Genomic DNA, 21,573 nt, shown 5'->3' on the forward strand with positions numbered 1-21,573 from the left:
TAGGATAACAAGAAACAGAATTGATCCTAGAGGAAAACCTGGTTCAGTCTGCTTTCCAACAGACACTGGGAGACAAATTCCCCTTTCAGCAGGACAATAACCTAAAACACAAGGCCAAATATACACTGGAGTTCCTTACCAAGACATCATTGAATGTTCCTGAGTGGCCTAGTTACAGTTATGACTTAAATTGGCTTGAGAATCTATGGCAAGACTAGAAAATGGCTGTCTAGCAATGATCAACAACCAACTTGACAGAGCTTGGAGAATTATGTGCAAGTATTGTACAATCGAGGTGTGCAAAGTTCTTAGAGACGTACACATAAAGACTCACAGCTGTAATAGCTACCAAAGTTGATTCTAACATGTGTTGACGCAGGGGTGTGAACACTTATGTAAATGTGATATTTCTTTATTTCATTTTCAATACATTGACAAACATTTCCAGAAATAGGTTTTCCCTTTGTCATTATAGGGCAGGGTTCTTCAATTCCGGTCCTGGAGGGCCGAAACACTTCTGTTTTTTATTTCTACCCGGTAGTTAATTGCACTCACCTGGTGTCCCAGGTCTGAATTAGCCCCTGATTAGAAGGAGAGGATGAAAAACAGAGGTGTTTCGGCCCTCCAGGACCGGAATTGAAGAACCCTGTTATAGGGTATTATGTGTTGATGGGTAAAAAATAAAGTCAATTTTGAGCTATGACAAGCCAATGATTGTCATGATTGAAGGCCCTTTCTCTTTTGATTGCCAAACCGGTGCATTGGATAAAAACTCAAGTCATGCATGCTGCATGTTTGTATGACAAAGGTCAAGCCTGGTTCCTCTTACACTCTCTGGCCATCTCTCAACAAGCCCATTTCTGTTTTTCAATAAAATCACAGCCATAGCTTTTTCCATTCTCTCACTTCACTGTCTCTCAAATGACAGCTTCTTTATCCTGAGATCCTTGAGAGAGAAATAGAGAGAGAGAGAAAGAGGGGAAATTCATGGAGACCATTTCAGTTTTCATTAAAATCGCTGATGTTCTTGAACGTTGCTATGGATACTTAGGCGGTCCATAACGGATGAAAAAGAAGGGTTTGTCTAGATTTATCTAGCTCAAAATGTCTCTTTAGTACTTTATTTAGCCCAGTCATGTCGTTGACACCCAGAAAAGCATTGTTATACTGTGGGAACTCAACATGTGGTCGGAAAAAAAGCATAATATTGTAATACCAATATTAACAATTGAGGTGAAGTGATCAAAAGCCTGGAAGTCCATAGCGGGATATTCAATGGTTGTTGAACATAAAAGATTCAAGAAGATTCAAGAAAAAAAAAAATACAAAACCTGGCAACTGCACTGTGCTTCTCTTCAGACAGGTTGAGCTGTAAAGTTAAAAGGATAATATACTGGCGTGGTCATCTAAAATGATGCCAAAGGAGCAATCCTTTTTGAAAGAACCTGAAATGTTAATATACGGGAGGCATACCTTGCAATTTACCTCCCTAACCCTTCCAACCCTTCCAATCCCGATCCTGGCCAAGCTGTAGCCCACTGATAAGGTATATTAGTGTGTGCTCTTTCTTCCAATTATTTCTCTTCAAGGGCTATGTCATAAATGGCACCCTATTCCCTATGTAGTGAACTACTTTTGACCAGGCCCCTAGGGCTCTGGTCAAAATTAGTGCACTATATGGAGGATAGGGTGCCATTTGAGATGAGGCCTAAGTGTAAGTAATGAGTCATGGATCCAGCGGAGAAGCCTACAGCATGCAGATTGAAGTCAGCGTAGAGGAAAACTCCATTTGATCATATCTATAGAAGAAACAAAAGCCTCGTATCCCTGCCTGCCTCGTATCCCTGCCTACATAGCTCATGTTGACTCTACTGGTTCTCATGGTTTACATTTAGCAGGGAATGTACCAGATGCTGTGGCTGAGATGCCACCCTATTTCTGTAGTGCACTAGTTTTGACCGGGCACACCCCAGGCGTGTAGCGAAACCAATTTTGTTTGTAAGTATTGACAGAGGATTGACGCTGTCCTATTCCTCTCCTTTATTGCTTCTTCTTGCTCTTACTACTTTAAGGGGATGTTTTACTGTGTGTTGCGATTTTAAATGCACTTTAAATGAAGTTTGATTTGATGTCTTTGGATTATCAATCGCCTTTTTTTAAATATTTTGATCGTCAGAACCTATCGTTTTAATATACGCAAACTGATTTTTTTTTTTTCAGAGTGGAGAAACACTGAAGACTGATACGGAATAGTTCAACTCTACGGGATCGGTGTCCCGTATACGGGACGGTTGAGCTAACGTGCGCTAATGTGATTAGCATGACTGTTGTTAGTAACAGCAAACTTTCCAGGACATAGACATGTCTTATATTGGCAGAAAGCTTACATTCTTGTTAATCTAACTGCACTGTCCAATTTGCAGTAGCTAATACAGTGAAAAAATACCATGCTTGATACCATTGTTTGAGGAGATACCATTGTTTGAGGAGAGTGTACAACAACAAAAAAATTATCACGGCAACTGGTTTGATACATTCACCTCTGAAGGTAAATAATGTACTTACATTCAGTAACCTTGCTCTGATTTGTTATCCTAAGGGTCCCACAGGTAAAATGTAGCATCGTTTTGTTTGATCAAATTAATTTTTTAATTCAAATGTAGGAACTGGGAGTGTGTAAACATATCATTTTTGTATGTTCTCTACAGTTATGTACTTGAAAATGTATCAATTGACCAATTCGGCACATTTGGGCAGACTTGATACAAAATGATCAATCTGAAACTTTGCACACACACACTGCTGCCATCTAGTGGCCGAAATCTAAATTGCGCCTGCAATATTATATTGTGGCCTTTCTCTTGCATATAAAGATGATGAATAAAAAATAAAATAAAAATAATAACCTTGTTTTTTTGTTTGTATTATCTTTTACCAGATCTAATGTGTTATATTCTCCTACATTAATTTCCCATTACCACAAACTTCAAAGTGTTTCCTTTCAAATGGTATCAAGAATATGCATATCCTTGCTTCAGGTCCTGAGCTACAGGCAGTTAGATTTGAGTATGTCATTTTAGGCAAAATTAAAAAAAAAAGATAAAAGGGGTCAGATCCTTAAGAGGTTAAACATTAATTCACATGTCTTTAAACTGTTACTACGTTTCCTTACAGCCAATACATAATCATTACAATACATTACATAATCAATCAACATAAATCCTCTAGTCCCTGGGACACACACTAGCAGGTTGACGTTTATTTTCATTAATCTTGCCCTGGAGGTAGATAGAACTGAGCGATTTCTGCTAGATACGCCAGCTGCAAAATCAAGGCCTCTATTCAATCTGCATTGCGGAAGTTCCAACATTACAGCGTGATTGAAATTTAAAGGCAATGTTCCCTCTTTGACGGTAGACTGTATTGACAGGTAAACGCTGCTTATGTCGACTCAATCGGAAATTGCCTTTAAATTTGAATCGCAGATTCTGTAATGCTTCTGCTTTACAGATTGAATAGAAACCCCAAAACTGCCTACATTGTACAAATGCTTCATTTATGGTTAGGATTAGGCATTAGGGTTAGCGGTGTGGTTAGTGTTAGGGTTAGGTTTAAAATCAGATTTTATGGCTTTGTGGCTGTGCCAGCTAGTGACCACTATGCAGCGCTGCCTCCAGAAATAGATTCATGACGAAAAACGTTAACCTGCTACACACTTTGGGCTGAATGAAGATATATTGTAACTTGTATCCTCCCATACAGCATATCAATTAACAATCTATATTGATGCATTGATGGAAAATTAAAGGAAAGTTCAGGATCTGACCCTACATGCACCCTCTTCTTATAGCGGGGATTGTTCTGACTGATCAGAAATGCACAGCTTGTCTCTCCTAAAGTTCGTTTTGGGAGTAGAGTAACAAAATAGAACTTTGAATAATGCATGAGGCGTTTTGTGCCTTTTTATAAAGCTTGAAGGCTTCCACATTAGCATTTCTTAAACATGCCTTGAAGAAGTCCTTCATTGACAAACAGTATAATTAAGAATAGATAGATCAAACCCCTTCAGGTCTACCACAGACAGCTCTTGCTGAGACCTTATAGAATGGAACAGGTTGTAAACAGTTACGGACAATACTGTGTGTTAGATAGTGTTTCTCCGATTGTATAGCAACAACAACATTATTTTTGCATATCCGGGTCAGTGCTGGATTTACAGTGTATTTGGAAAGTATTCAGACCCCTTCCCTTTTTCCACATTTTGTTATGTTGCAGCCTTATTCTAAAATGGATTAAATTAATTTTGTTCCTCATCAATCTACACACAATACCCCATAATGACAAAGCAAAAACAGGTTTTTAGAAATGTTTGCAAATTTATAAATAATAAAAAACTGAAATACTGTATTTACATAAGTATTCAGACTCTTTGCTATGAGACTCGAAATTGAGCTCAGGTGCATCCCGTTTCTATTAATCATCCTTGAGATGTTTCTACAACTTGATTGGAGTCCACCTGTGGTAAATTCAATTGATTGGACATGATTTGGAAAGGCACACACCTGTCTATGTAAGGTCTCACAGTTGACAGTGCATGTCAGAGCAAAAACCAAGCCATGAAGTCGAAGGAATTGTCCGTAGAGCTCCAAGACAGGACTGTGTCGAGGCACATATCTGGGGAAGGCTACCAAAAAAAATCTGCAGCATTGTAAGTTCCCCAAGAACACAGTGGCCTGCATCATTCTTAAATGGAAGAAGTTTGGAACCACCAATACTCTTCCTAGAGCTGGCCGCCCAGCCAAAATGAGCAATCGGGGGAGAAGGGCCTTGGTCAGGGAGGTGACCAAGAACAAGATGGTCTCTCTGACAGAGCTCCAGAGTTCCTATGTGGACCTAAAGGACTCTCAGACCATGAATAACAAGATTCTCTGGTCTGAAGAAACCAATATTGAACTCTTTGGCCTGAATGCCAAGCATCAAGTCTGGAGGAAACCTGGCACCATCCCTACGGTGAAGCATGGTGGTGGCAGCATCATGCTGTGGGGATGTTTTTCAGCGGCAGGGACTGGGAGACTAGTCAGGATTGAGGGAAATATGAACGGAGCAAAGTACAGAGAGGTTCTTGATGAAAACCTGCTCCAGAGTGCTCAGGACCTCAGACTTGGGTGACGGTTCACCTTCCAACAGGACAAAGACCCTAAGCACACAGCCAAGACAACGCAGGAGTGGCTACGGGACAAATCTCTGAATGTCCATGAGTTGCCCAGCCAGAGCCCGGACTTAAACCCGATCGAACAGCTCTGGGGAGACCTGAAAATAGCTATGCAGCGACGCTCCCCATCCAACCTGACAGAGCTTGAGAGGATCTGCAGAGAAGAATGGGAGAAACTCGCCAAATACAGGTCTGCCAAGCTTATATTGTCATACCCAAGAAGAATCGGGGCTGTAATCGCTGCCAAAAGTGTTCAACAAAGGACTGAGTAAAGGGTCAGAATACTTATGTAAATGTGATATTTCCGTTTTTTTAATTTTATTAATTTGCGAAACTTAATGAGGAACAAAAGCAATTTAATAATTTTTAGAATAAGGCTGTAATGTGACAAAATGTGGAAAAAGTCAAGGGGTCTGAATGCTTTCCGAATGCACTGTGGGCCTACACGTCAAGTTCAAGGCTTTATTGATTTACTCTACCAGTCAAAGTACATGCTTGATTTGTAAACTAGGCTCCGTCTCTTTAATACTTTCTTTTACATTTCACAGGTGACTGGCTGGCTGGCTGGCTGGCTGGCTGGCTGGCTGGCTGGCTGGCTGCTGGCTGGCCGGCTGTTGTTTAGGAAGCCTTGCCGGAGGGTAAACCTGTTTAAAACAAGGTGATTTGTTACGTGAAGGCAGAGTTAAACTGACAGAGGTGATCAATTGTTACATGGTGGAGGGAACATTGACCTCTGATGACCTTTGAAGGCTCACTAACACCCCCTTTTGAACCCTGAATTCTGTAGTATGCCCAATTAACCATCAATAAAGGGTCGGACATCCTAACTTTAAAAATGGAGATATACAGTATTTCCTTCCCCAAGTTGTACTATGTCACAGACACGACCAGTCAAAAGTTTTAGAACACCTACTCATTCAAGGGTATATCTTTATTTTTTTTACTATTTTCTATTTTGTAGAATAATAGTGAAGACATCAAAACTATGAAATAACACATATGGAATCATGTAGTAACCAAAAAAAAAGTGTATTTTCATTTGTTTAGCGTGAGCTAAACATTGCGAATGGCTGAATTTCTACCAGACCAGCAGACATGGGGTGTGAGCTACACGTCACAAAACGGTTAGACTAGAAAGACCAGAAAACGTGAGACGTTAGTCCACACGTTTGAAATGGAGAAACTCTGAAACTCTCAACCTCTACACGAGGTGAAGTAGAAGACAATGCACTAGACCTTATCATCTCAGTCTGCAGCTGGCATGTATAGTCGTCTAGAGAACTTTCACTAAAGACACGAGTTGGGAAGGACAATCCCTCTCAGACAACCACTGGTACATCTGAAGTATCCATTTCAACCACTACTACGACCAGAAACTCTATCAAGGTCATTGGGATCTCTGGTGGGCAAACCAACGTCCTACATCATCAACTCAACTATCGAGGACAGCAACACGTAAATACGTGTTGCATTTCTAATCCGAATGAGCGTTATTAGTGTGCATGAGTATTATGATTACTGTGAGCATAGTCTCCAAAGTAACCACGATAGTTTGAATCTCTGTCTCTCCCTTCCATACTGACCCCTCCTTCCCCTAACCAAGCAGTCATGCTAGTGTTAGTCTAGTCCACTAGGGACCTGTTTTCATTGTATTATGTTAGTAATCAATAACCTGTGTGTGTGTTTGTATTGTGTTATTATTTAGTTGGTGAGTAAATAAACAATTAAGCCAATTTGTGTATTGCTGATTCATCAATAAGGTTAGGGTTCTTGCAGGTTCAAGGATTATGCGACGTTCAGAATGAGACTGATAAGAGGTAATTATAAGTGACTCATATATATATATATATATATATATATATATATATATATATATATATATATATATATATATATATCTTCTAAGAGTTTAATTCGGGAGATGGTAACTCACTAAACAACTTATTCCGTGGTGCCCCAAACTCCTAATGAGTTAATTGTTACATGATTAATTTAATCGAGTGACAATTAAACATAGATAGGTGATTCGATAAATAACAGTCACACATTAAAGTAAGTCACGTCACGACAGCAGGTAGCTAACCAACCGGGTTCAATGGTAGCTAGCTAACATTAGGCTGTAACTAGCAAAGCAAATGGCTCTGAGATATAGATAATAAGATCATACACGTAATGTTAGCTAGCTAGCTAACAGTACACTTTAACTTGAAATTAAAACAACTTTCTGTCAAGATTTGAAACGTGTAATATCTGAAAATGTAGCTAGCTAGACTATCTTACCCGTATACGTCATGGATGGATGCATCTCCCTGTCACGGATGCCATGGTCGCCCTTAGTTTGAAGAAGTAATCCGGAGACGTGTTTTCTCCATCTCCTTAGCTATCATACTCTAAAACTCGGTCCTCCAGAAAGTGGAGAGCAACACTTATGCAGTTCTACTACACAATATATTTCCAAAAAAGCTTTGTTAGACAGGATTACCTACACATACTGACCAGCTCAAATAGACAAAAGCATGCTGTATGGCAAACCAATCCGAACTCATGTCCAGCCCACTCATTATCTCAGCCAATCATGGCTAGCGGGAAGGTTGCTGTCTTTTTCTGTGGCTAAACCAACTAGGCTCATCATTTAACAATTTTATTCATATTTACAGATGGCATACAAGTTTGTTATTAAGGCACATGACACTTCTCATGTTCCAGAAGGCATTTCTGCCAAAAAACGCATTTTGATTTTACATTTTTTAAAAGTTCAAATGGCTCTCCTCTGAAGTAGTGACCCGCAACATACATCTGGTTTCCTGAAACTAGTCACCTATGTAACAGCATGTTACTATAATGTTATTTCATTGTTATAACTGAGGTATAACATCAACTTTAAGAGCAACTTGATGCTAAGTGTTTCCCATAAGGAATATAGGCATTATCACATAGGCATTGCATGTAAAACATGACACAAGTCAGCAAATGCCTTGTGACCGTTTTCAACCACTAATGATTTAACATGGGCATGGTCAAGATACCCCTGTTAAGAAAAGAGAAAATGAATGTTTTATTAGAAAAGTGAACAGTGCCCCCTCTTTCTCAGGCGGTTATTGGAGCTAGGCTAGGGTAGGCTACTGCAGTGCCCCCTCTTTCTCAGGCGGTTTCTGGAGCCAGATTGACTAGGCTAGGCTCTTGTGGTGTTTGTGGTGGTCAACACTAGACTCGACATCCAGCTAAAACTCAATGCAGGGATCTCCTCTTTGCAGTGCAGCTTTAAGAGGATTGGAGAGGTTGGGGATCTGTAATATTTATTGTAGGCTCCTCCCCTCACGGTGATGCCAGTCGGAGGCGGAGAGGTGGGCAGTACTGAGGGGACCGGGTTCATACAATACTACTGAGACGACTAGGCACAGCTTAGCACACAGATACAGCACAATGTCTATTTCAGCCCCGCTGTAAGTGATGCCGCGCTAAGGAACACTTTCATCCAACACCGTTGGGGGACAGAACACTACCCAGGCTACAGCCCATTTACGTGTTATTTTTTGTAGCTGAATAACAACCTTTAAAAAAAAGACAACAGTGCCGACAGAACTGAAGTTTTCAGTTATAGTACCAAACTGTTAAATTTTTGTGCGCTCTTGGATGGAAGTTTATGCACTTGTTAAAACGCTGTAACACATGCTCAATGAAAGGGCTTCCATACAAGCTGTTTTCACCATTTGTTGCAAGAGTGAACATTTTAAAACACACGTAGGCTAGGGCTATTTCAGGTAAATCAAGCGACTTGGACCATCAGCATCTCTCCTGCCGCCCGTGATTGAACCACAGTTTAACCCAAGATATCCGAAGAGGAATTACATCGGCTCTTTGAGTTACAAAGTTATTCTGCAATCAATGCTTTTTTTGCTTTCCGCATGTGGACCATAGACTTTTTAGGACATGGATCATTTTGATGTAGTGGACAACACTGTTGATTTGTGTTTTATTTGATTCCCGCTACCGAAGAGGATCTTCTCCCTTTTCTCTCCTCCACTTCTTCTAAAGAACTGATGTCGCTACTTGACGGGAATTGCGATTGATTTTCCATATTCTGATTCAAGGGATAGAAGGTAAACATTATTATCATCACTAGTGTCAAGTAAAGATAAGTAACATCATTCATTTCTAATATTAGCTTATTTCATTCTGAATACCATCCTACAAGTTGTCACGGTCTCATGTCATATGGAAATAATAGGTACATTTAAAAGGACATTATTCAACCAATATAGAGGAAAATACTTTTATGATGATGTTAAGATATAGGAATCCGAATTGACCATCAATTTAAGCAAACGGTAGGCTACAGGCTACGGACCGGATGCCACATCGCAGTTGATTCGCATCCCTCAAAAACGGGGTTGCAAGCATGCCACCATAAAATGTAATCAAACAATGTATAGATAAAATCACAATAATCGCATTCAGTGTTCAAACGAGAACCCCAATTGAGCCATGTCTTTACGCATCGGATTTGGTCAGTCACACCATCCATAGTGCAAAAAAAAAAAACATTCAGCTCATTATAGTAAACGTGGTTATAGTTATGATCACGACATATTTCAAAACATTTACAATGTATTTTCTTCAAGCAGCCTATAGGATATTATTGAATAGACTGTTCAACCATAGCTGTCGCAAGACCATTATTGTTGATCATGAGTTATTCAATATGTGCGTAGTCAACATAGCTATACTTTTTTTTCTTCTTCTTCTTCAAATTCGTGTTTAAGATGAGTTTTTGACTGGATGTTTATTAAGCAGGTTGGCAGAGCGGTCACTGGCTGGCACAGCCACAAAGTCATAAAATCTGATTTTAAACCTAATCTTAACCACACTGCTAACCCTAATGACGGTTAATGAGTATCCTAATTAAAGGAGACCTCCCCTGGCCAAATAGCATTATGGATAATACACACAGCGACTGGCATGCAGCGGTTACCCTTTCAACTTCAGAGGTATTATCCCCTTCTCCGAACGCATTGTCAGTAGGTCCATTATTTGATATATGACTGATTAGTGCTCTTGAGGAACACACATGCTGTACAGTAAACACAGTACCCCATATGCTCCATGCTCGAAAAGTACATGCACTAGACTATAAGGGAAACTGAGGGACCATATCCATGCTCAACGTTCCCGGTGCTTCATTTTATTGAGGGGATTCACATGGTCAACAGAATCTCCCCACACAGCCTCTAAAACATAGCAGGCGATGAAATAATGTTATTGGAGCTTAGGTCGATTTGATTATCAAACTAACCATAAGCCTATACCTTATTTGAGCAAATGGAGGTTATTCACATTTTATTCACGTATGTTATCCAGATTGATTGCTTAATGATTTTCTGACTTAGATGCCATGTCTGAATTTACTCTTAGAAAGATGTGTTGAGTCTTCTAAGCTTTTCTGATAATTGATATGGATTGCAGTGTAGGCTAACAGAGATTGTTAACGCTTTAGTACTTAGATCTAAACTTAGCGTTCATAACAATTCTACAGTCTCTTAGTTGTACATACATTCAAATGTGGAGCATTGCTTAGTTGTCCTTAGTTGTGGTAATTAACTATTTCTTAGTTGAATGATAAACTATTCTTCAATGCTAATTGAGTATGACTACTGAGTGTTTCACTTGGATGTGCAATTGTGTCTGTGACTGGTGTTGTCTCTTACAAGTCCACAAATGTGTAAGTAGCTGGTTTTTATATTGCTTCATGGTTTTACAGCTGGTGAAGCTATATCAACAGTGTCCAAAACAAAATCTGATACTTCAGCTGCATGCTTCAAAATGTAATTGTGAATGGTTCTCCTCTTTCCCCTTATCATATTTATTATATTTTATTATTATTTTATTTATTATATGACTATTATTATTATTATTATTATTATTATTATTATTATTATTATTATTATTATTATTATTATTATTATTATTATTAATCCTGCTACCAGTCACTTTCTCCTAATACCCTCCAATATCTACATGTGTACCTGAAATACTCCAGTATCCCTGCACATTGTACATTTGGTATTGGCACTGCCACTGTATATAGCTTTCTATCTTATTTATTATTTATTGTGGTTTTCTTTATTGTATGTTTTATTTGTATTAGTTATACTATTGTGATATTGACTACTGCGCTGTTGGGTAGAGCATGGAAGTTAAGCATTTCACTGTACTTGTGCATGTGACATAGAAAACTTTGACTATAATTGTATTTTGATTTAAATCACGTCTATATTTCTTCAGTAGCCTAACTTCCACAATGATTTAGAACGATAAACATAATTTGCACATACATATTGTCTGTCTCAAAGGGCATGGCCACCATCAAACACAAAAACAATCATGGGTATCAATTACGTGTATTTTTTATTGTGAACAGTATAGTCTTCATCGACTATTTGGCTAACACAACAAACATGTCTTATTTAATCCTGCAGTAAACAATTTTTTCCCCCCAAATGCATAGATATATACAAAAACATGGTTACCAAACCAATGGTTGCTATTCCCTTTCCTAGAAAAATGACAACAATATACTGAACTAATACTATTCACTACTCTCGATAGCTACCAACGGTGGTTTGACTATCCAAACAAAAGTTTGAATAAAGGAAATGTTATCAAAAATATTCATTATTTTACTCTTTAGCATTAGAGGTTCAAATGATTTTTATATTGGCGCCGGTAGTGTTCCATGTGTAGTGAACTAACATGTCCCTCTACTGCCCTCTAGAGGGACTCACAGTAATATCAGATGAACCGACGTGACACGACGTGAAGGATTTTCATGCCAATTTATGTGATATCATCACCTCTGTGCTGGTCATTCTTGGTGCTGTATCTATGGAATATCTTCGCTCTCATAATTAAACATACATTCTTTTGATTTTAATCTCATCGTGTTGACATTGCTAACGAGAAAACAATGTAACTGCACAAAAGCAAAAAAACTAAAAAATGTCTTAACTTAACTAAATGTTTTATTTATTTTCCCTTGGGATTGATATATGATTGATGCATTTACTGTACATTGGGACAACATTTGATTTTTAACTAATTTGACTGAAGAATTAAGACATATTGACAAGGTATTGGTCTTATATGAGCTAGAATATCGAAGAGCAAATACAATTGAGCTATTTTTAAATGTTTCATTGTTATCAGCAGGAATCTCAACTGACTCAGCTCCGAAGACCACAGTCGTTACTCAGTCAAGATAAATCTACCATTATTCCTCTTGTGACAACTAGATAACGAAACTTCTATGCTGTAGATATTTTTAAAGGAAGACTGAATAGATCTTGACAATAAACCTGTCTGTCTGCCAGTCTGTCAGAGATCAATGAAACCACGAGAGACAGAGGCTGGGGTTACCAAGCTTGTGCCGCTTTGCAAGGTCCAGCTTGCAAGGCTTTAAGAAATATCTATTCATGTGCTGTACATCCATGGAAACCCAAATCACAGTTTTGGGGATAGAGAAGTTTGTTGCTGCTACTCCATTTCTGGAGTCACTCCATCAATCTTCCATTTAAGATGCCAGATCTATAGATTCTTTGGGGAGGTGAAGGTGTTTCCTCCCATCTCTCCTCTTCCACAGCTCAGTCTGAAAATACTACCCTACTCGACGGGCCTGTCCATCATATTGTCATGTAAAGTGATCCAGGAGCTATCTGCTACTAGCTTCCCCCTGCTCGGCGCTGTCTCCAGAGAGAGGAGAGAAGCAGAGTTGTCTGCTGGATTAAACCTCTTGCCTAGGGCTCAAAATAGCTCTTTCTGGAGCCTAGTGAAATGTTAGCATGGAAAGACGTTCCGCTTGATTGACGTTTTTCAACGTAACATTTTTTTTCTCTACATTATATTCCCAATTCTTCGTTGCCCCAAACTGTTATTTTTTTTTTGCAATTGTAAAAGTTGCAGCTCATTGCTCAATCCCATTAGATCCAATGTATAGTTTTGAAGAGGGAGTTATCTGGAGAAAGATCGGAGCATAACATTACTAAATATAAATTGGTTTATAATGACCCCTTCTTTCTCTCTAGGACAGGTGCAAACTTCAAAGTCAAGCAAATCACAACCCAATGCAGTGTTTTCATTCATATGACAACACAACACTGTTTTTATTGGTATCCGTGCTGCTGAGAGTAGCATTCACATAGATGGCTGTCATGTAGATACCGTCAGCAATGCGTTTTCTAACCCAACAGGCTGATAATGAGTCTAACCCTATAATGAGTCTCACCTGAATTCTTCATTACGAAGGTGGTATAAAGAGAATTGGAAGGTCCAATGGGAGAAAGATAGTCAGATAAGATCATAGGATAGAACAATAGAACGTCTTGCCATTCTGGCTGATTCCAAACGAGTTCCTTAAAAAAAATACGTAATAATTGTTTTACTCTAGGGATGCTATTACCGCAGTTAGATGTCACCACCATCTCAATGTAAAAAGGTGCCGATTGTAAAGATTTCATACAACCGTCACAGATGAATTCCCAAGACAGTGTACTAGTAGCTCTGTCCCTGCGTAGATAGACTTTTCATAAGGTGTAAAAGATGCAGAGTTCACAGAACGCTTCTCAACACAGGCTGTGCATAATCTCCGTGATGGGATATTAAATAACGGCGCTGGGAGGGAAATGAAAGGTAGATTGATACTCTCTTTATTACCTCCTAACCGATGTGTTGTGGGTGTGTACAGCTCCTATAATGCTTATTCTAAATGCTCAGAGGTTAGATGGAATGACCTGGAATGCAGCGGGACATGAATAACAAATTCATATGTTAGTGATTGGATGTAAGTTGTTGGAATGAAGTAAAAAATAACTTTGAAAAGCTAAGCGTTATTGAAGACAGTTCCTCAGACATCCACATTTAACCCCAGTGGAGTACAACTGTGTGGTGTTATGTAGTATTTATTTAATATGTCTTCCAAGGTTTGAGATTATAAGGAGGTCATGAATTCTCCTATTTTATTTAACCTTTATTTTGAAGTCATACTGAGACTATGGACTCTTTTACAGATGAGCCCCCAGCATAAATACATCAAACATATACAATATACAACGTTACAAATCATATTAAGAAAAACAGACATATTTATCAACATGGAGGTCTCCGATCATTACTCCAAACTCACGAAGGGGGACCAGAACATCTCATTTTAGAGAGCTCTGTAAGTTGTTCAACATAAAGGGTGCAAAAAAAACCTAAAAGCAGCTTTAACCAACTCTATGGAGACTGAAGGGGCCTCCAGTGTTATCCAAGCCGGAGACTGGGTTTGGTCATTTGTAAGTCCAAATTCAATTAATGATGATAGATACATAGGAAGTTACTGCATGAGTGCTTTATGGATAAACACAAGAACATGCTGCTCTCTCCTTACATACAAAGAGGCCCAACCCACGTTTTGATACAAAACACAATGGTGAGTTCTAGAACCATCACCAGTAATAAACCTAAGGGCACAATGGTGAGTTCTAGAACCATCACCAGTAATAAACCTAAGGGCACAATGGTGAGTTCTAGAACCATCACCAGTAATAAACCTAAGGGCACAATGGTGAGTTCTAGAACCATCACCAGTAATAAACCTAAGGGCACAATGGTGAGTTCTAGAACCATCACCAGTAATAAACCTAAGGGCACAATGGATGCTGCAGCATGCATATAGATCATATCCCCATAATCTAAAATAGACATAAAAGTGGCCTGGACAATTTCCTTCCTATTAACAAAAGTCAGACATGCTTTGTTTATGTAAAATAAACCAACCTTGAACTTTAACTTCTTCACCAGCTCAGTGACATGTTTTTTAAATGACAGTTTGTCATCAAGCCAGATACCAAGATATTTGTAGGAAGGAACTCGCTCAATTTGTGTACCGTTCAAACTAGTCATTACAAATGCATTTAAATCTGGGTTATGGGACCTAGAAAAAAGCATGCATTTTGTTTTGTTGAATTTGGAACTAACTTTAGATCCATTAGTGGCCTCTGCAGTGCTTGAAAATCAGACTTCAAATGTGAAAAGGCTTGGCCCACCGATGGAGCAATGGAGTACAGCACTGTATCATCTGCATACAAATGAATATAACTTTTTTTTTTTCAGCATTACCAATGTTCTTTATATAAATTGTAAACAGTAGTGGGCTGAGTATTGAACCTTGGGGTACCCCTTTATGTAACTCAAGGAACTCAGATTTGACCCCATCTACCTTGATGGCCTGAGTTCTGTCATTGAGATAATTATGAAACCACCGGCAAGTATCAGTACCCAACCCTATCGAGGACAGCTTATTCAACAGAGTAACATGGTCTACAGTATCAAAAGCTTTTGACAAGTCTACGAACATGGCAGCACAATTCTTTCTATCATCTGAGGCATTTACAATATTATTTACAACAAGCATGGTAGCCATAGTGATGCTATCTTTTAGGTCTGAATCCCGACTGACTAACATTAAGAATACAATTTTCAGATAGAAAATAACGTATCTGTTTGTAGACCAATTATTCTAGTATTTTTGCAAGACAAGGAAGCCTGGTAATGGGTCGAAAATGATTAAGATCATTACTAACCCTTATGGAGTGGTAGAAAACTTTCCACAATTTTGGAATATTTCTTGATGCTAAAGTTAAATGAAAAAAAAAAAAAAGTGTGTTACTGAGCCAGCAATGAGGGGCGCTGCATACTTAAGCAAAGACGGGTCCTCACGACAAGTCTTACAATGCATCACAACGGCATCATAACGCATTATACCTGCAGACCTTAAGTCTACCTTTGTAAAAGAGACCTCAAATTAAATAGAAAGTATAGTGTTACCATACGTTCTAATCCTAATACACCTGAAAGTTGTTATTGCTGTAAGAAGCAGAGCAACTGCCATCGTATCTCCATGCCCCCATCTTTGGATGGCCTAGTTTGGTTTTGGCAACAGGGACCTTTGCCCTCAAGCCAGGTTTTAGCACACAAAGCGTTGATAGAATTGGTGGAACTGGCTATCAAGCAAACTGGCATCAAAGAAGAAAACACTGATTTATGAATACTGTCAGATGGTGTGGAAAACCATAGGCTGTTGATTTACATTTACATGTTTTAGTCATTTAGCAAACGCTCTTATCCAGAGCGACTTACAGTTAGTGCACACATTACTTTTTAATATATATATTTTTTCATACCCCCCGTGGGAATCGAACCCACAACCCTGGCTTGCAAACACCATGCTCTACAAACTGAGCTACATCCCCTGCCGGCCATTCCCTCCCCTACCCTAGACGACGCTGGGCCAATTGTGCGCCGCCCCCATGGGTCTCCCGGTCACGACAGAGCCTGGATTTGAACCAGGATCTCTAGTGGCACAGCTAGCACTGCGATGCAGTGCCTTAGACCACTGCGCCACTCGGGAGTAGAGATCTTGACTATTGACTATTTTACCATGGGGAGCTTTGTCATAGAGAGAGATCAGACAGAGGCAAATAACAATACATGGAGCATGTTAGAGAAAACTGTATTAACTAATGTTGATGATTACATTGTGTGATTACATTCTATGATAATATGATTATATCCTAATGTGAGACATGGTGGCTTTTGTAATGTGTCAATTAATTATTGTCTAGAACATGGTGTTTTCATACGGCAGGGCATTCACGGAATCTTTCAGATTCCAGTTTTTTTCAGATACTCAGTACATGAGACTCTTAAGTTAATTTGCTGTTAACATGAGCAATGTATTTCTAATCTATGGCTCTGCATTAAAATGAAGGTTATTGCACACAGTAACACTTATCCACAACACTGGAAGATGGATGTAGTGTGCATACTAAATGGTACCTTATCCCCTATATAGTGCACATATATAGTACTTTTGACCAGGGCCAAATCTTAGTGTTTTCCCATATGTCTCCTGCTCGTAACGATCTGACTTATTCCCAAGCTACATATCTTTCAAACCTGATGACATGGCCAAGGTCAACTCATGTACCAAACTTAATGCCTCACGCTAGCTACACTCATCAAACATTCATACAAGGTTGTCTATTGACTACGCCAATGATGATGCTCTCTGCCTCGCACACAACCTCCCTGCAATGAAAACATGAATTGGTTGATTACTGCAATTGAACGAATCGATGGAATATGGGAACTAATAACCTTTTCATGTCTTTGTGTTCAATGGGGTGTCATCAAAGGTTAATTGAGTAAAACTTCTGTTAATTTGCTCTCATAGACATTGGAGAGATGCAGGCTCAGAGCTAGTTAGGTTGATAGGTCAAGTTCAACCCTCTCCATTAGGGAGAATCATACTAATTACAGTCAGAGTACAAGGGTCTGGAATGGAACCCTATTCCCTATGTAGTTCACTATTTTTGATCATAGAGCTCTGGTCAAAAGTAGTGCACTATACAGGGAATAGGGTTCCATTTTCAGACGTAACCTGGGTGTCATGTAACTTTTGCAGTGACAAGATTTTTTTTTCTCTCTCTCTCTCTCTCTCTCTCTCTCTCTCTCTCTCTCTCTCTCTCTCTCTCTCTCTCTCTCTCTACCCCAGTGACAGAGTTGCAGCCTTAAGAAAAAAGCTCCCATCGTCTCTGATTATGGACTTAGCAGGTCAGGCTCATGTGCTGGTGGTGTTGCTCACCTGCCTGGTCTTGCTGTCCTGGGCCCAAGAGAAGGACTACACGGTGAGGGAGGAGCAGCCCGAGAATGTCCGCATCGGGAACCTGCGGAAGGACTTGGACCTGAACCTTGACCCTGACTTCAAGCTGTCCTCGCCACTGCAGTTCAAGCCCGTCTACAAAACGGGCGATGTGCCTTTGGTGAGGGTAGAAGCCAACACTGGGGAGATATTCACCACGGCTCACCGCATCGACCGCGAGAAGCTCTGCTCGGGAGTATTCAACGAGAAGCGCTGCTTCTACGAGATCGAGGTAGCCGTTCTGCCTGACGAGATCTTCCGTCTGGTCAAGATCCGGTTCCTGATTGAGGACGTCAATGACAACGCTCCACTCTTCCAGTCCACCGTTATAAACATCTCCATCCCAGAGAACACAGCCATCAACACCCGGTACCCCGTGCCCTCTGCGTTTGACCCAGATGTGGGGATCAATGGGATTCAACACTATGAACTTGTCAAGGTGAGCTCACACTTCTCTCTGTCAGGATCGAGTGACTGACACTAAGATCAATAGTTTGTATGCTTAGGAATTGTTTGTTTTCATCCTTATTTGTGTGAAAAACAGTTACACACATTTTAACACCAGAAGACAGTCGTTTGTGGCATTTAACACTAGCTTAAATCATTCCATCAAAAGTTCAGAAAACACTTGGCAGTTCTTTATGTACTAGTGCTACTAGACACATAAAGTTGACTTACACTACATATTAAATATTTACCTCTAAATCAGGCTGGTATTGAGGAGCTAATTGGTAGCGCTAATACAGTTGAAGTCGGAAGTTTACATACACCTTAGCCAAATACATTTAAACTCAGTTTTTCACAATTCCTGACATTTAATCCTAGTAAAACTTCCCTGTCTTAGGTCAGTTATGTGAAATGTCAAAATAATAGTACAGATAATGATTTATTTCAGCTTTTATTTCTTTCATCACATTCCCAGTGGGTCAGAAGTTTACATACACTCAATTAGTATTTGGTAGCATTGCCTTTAAATTGTTTAACTTGGGTTAAATGTTTCGGGTAGCCTTCCACAAGCTTCCCACAATAAATTGGGTGAATTTTGGCCCATTCCTCCTGACAGAGCTGGTGTAACTGAATGAGGTTTGTAGGCCTCCTTGCTCGCACACGCTTTTTCAGTTCTGCCCACAAATGTTCTATAGGATTGAGGTCAGGGCTTTGTGATCGCCACTCCAATACCTTGACTTTGTTGTCCTTAAGCGATTTTGCCACAAATTTGGAAGTATGCTTGTGGTCATTGTCCATTTGGAAGACCCATTTGAGACCAAGATTTAACTTCCTGACTGGTCTTGAGATGTTGCTTCAATATATCCACATAATTTTCCTTCCTCATGATGCCATCTATTTTGTGAAGTGCACCAGTCCCTCCTGCAGCAAAGCACCCCCCCGCAGCATGATGCTGTCACCCCCGTGCTTCACTGTTGGGATGGTGTTCTTCGGCTTGCAAGCTTCCCCCTTTATCCTCCAAACATAACGATGGTCATTATGGCCAAACAGTTCTATTTTTGTTTCATCAGACCAGAGGACATTTCTCCAAAATGTACGATCTTTGTCCCCATGTGCAGTTGCAAACCGTAGTCTGGCTTTTTTATGGCGGTTTTGGAGCAGTGGCTTCTTCCTTGCTGAGCGGCCTTTCAGGTTATGTCAATATAGGACTCGTTTTACTGTGGATATAGATACGTTTGTACCTGTTTCCTCCAGCATCTTCACAAGATCCTTTGCTGTTGTTCTGGGATTGATTTGCACTTTTCGCACCAAAGTACGTTCATTTCTAGGAGACAGAACGTGTCTCCTTCCTGAGTTGTATAACGGCTGCGTGGTCCCATGGTGTTTATACTTGCATACTATTGTTTGTACAGATGAACGTGGTACCTTCAGGCGTTTGGAAATTGCTCCCAAGGACGAACCAGACTTGTGGAGGTCTACAATTATTTTTGTGAGGTCTTGGCTGATTTATTTAGATTTTCCCATGATGTGAAGCAAAGAGGCACTGAGTTTGAAGGTAGGCCTTGAAATACATCCACAGGTACACCTCCAATTCACTCAAATGATGTCAATTAGCCTATCAGAAGCTTCTAAAGCCATGACATCATTTTCTGGAATTTTCCAAGCTGTTTAAAGGCACAGTCAACTTAGTGTATGTAAACTTCTGACCCACTGGAATTGTGATACAGTGAATTATAAGTGAAATCATCTGTCTTAAACAATTGTTTGGAAAAATTAGTTGTGTCATGCACAAAGTAGATGTCCTAACCGACTTGCCAAAACTATAGTTTGTTAACAAGAAATGTGTGGAGTGGTTGAAAAACGAGTTTTAATGACTCCAACCTAACTTCCGACTTCAACTGTGCCACCCCTCCCAGTATCACTGCTGTTTACCTGCATTTGGTTGAACCTATAAGGAAATGTGTTAGTACAGTTGTTGTTTTTTCGTTCACACTTTCTGGGCCATGTTCCACGCTTAAATCAGAACAGAGCCTTAGGCCACCGTGGAACCACCATGCCTTCTTTGAAAAGGCTTTATGTCGTTATGTGCAGCAAGTGATAAGCAATGTGTAGTTTCGCTGTAAAACCATAACACAGAAACCCACCTAGGAAACAGCGTATTTCTCCAATTTCCCGGGAAAAAGGTTAAATGTCGGGAGTAATGCAGATTATTGCCTAGAAAAGGAACCTGCTGTATTATGTTAATAGGTGCCTCATGCAGAACCCAACGTTATTTTTATCATCCTAATTGATGTTCTAATAAATCGCAGTTGCCTTAATGAAGTCGGCCTGAAAACCAGAAAGTAGGATAATGTCATGCATTCTCCATTTATAGCCTAGACAATACTCAATACATTGCGGAAGAAGATGAATGTTGCAGATTATCTGAGGCCTGCTTGTGAATTCTAATTCTAATATTTTAAACAGGAGATAGAGCATAGAATGTTCTATGCAGAGGGGGCACTAAACACACGTAAAGGTAGTAACAGATAGTATCCTATAACAAGCATCTACGTGAAAAGGTTGCTTTGGAAAGGTTGTATCGTCTCGGTGACATTATTATGTTTTTTTGGGGGGAGCTTGATGTAAGATAATAGCGAGACAGTTCCAAGGTGTCTCAGATTAAGTTTGCTTTTGTGTGAAAATGAACAGTATTCTTGCTGCCCGTGTCTGACTTGATTACCAATTTGCATTTCTAATGAGTTATTTCTGTGCCAAGGCCTCCCCCGCTGAAAATGTCCTGAATTGTTCATGCCTGGAAAATGACCAGCCAAACGTTCTGCGCATAGCAACGATGATGATCTCCAGTCATTCTCCTCTCATTAATATTATTGCTGTTTTTTTTTTTTTTTACATCCTTGCCTTATTTATTTGATTTATTTAAATTAATTTCATCTTTCCTATCCTTGCTTTTTTCTCTTGTTTATTTCAATTCAGTTCCATATCTGATCTTCCTTGGGGAAATATTGCTGTTTCATATTTTTTATCCATCCTTTTCATTCAAAATAGGTTTTTCTGAAAAGCAGTCCATAAACATAAACACAGCATAGAGGTACAGTACCCATGACGACATATATTCAAGTGAATTTCAGAAATGCACTATACAGTCTTACAGTACAGGGGCACAGTTTAGTTTTCG

General features: G+C 39.6%; 1 protein-coding gene across 3 annotated transcripts in view; it reads left to right on the forward strand.

Annotated features, from left to right (window-relative positions):
• Window positions 1-17,847: 17,847 nt before the first annotated feature.
• The window catches only part of LOC311107441 (protocadherin-11 X-linked-like), a gene marked incomplete at both ends in the record, with an annotated part of 246,941 nt that continues 243,215 nt past the window's right edge, over window positions 17,848-21,573 (forward strand). For all 3 annotated transcript variants that reach the window (XM_084149932.1, XM_084149933.1, XM_084149934.1), the window contains one exon: window positions 17,848-18,387. In XM_084149932.1, the coding sequence (XP_084006058.1) occupies window positions 17,848-18,387 (540 nt within the window). The remainder of the gene's footprint in view (window positions 18,388-21,573) is intronic.

Source organism: Coregonus lavaretus (genome assembly GCF_964263955.1).
Source record: "Coregonus lavaretus genome assembly, chromosome: 32".
Lineage (NCBI taxonomy): Eukaryota > Metazoa > Chordata > Actinopteri > Salmoniformes > Salmonidae > Coregonus > Coregonus lavaretus.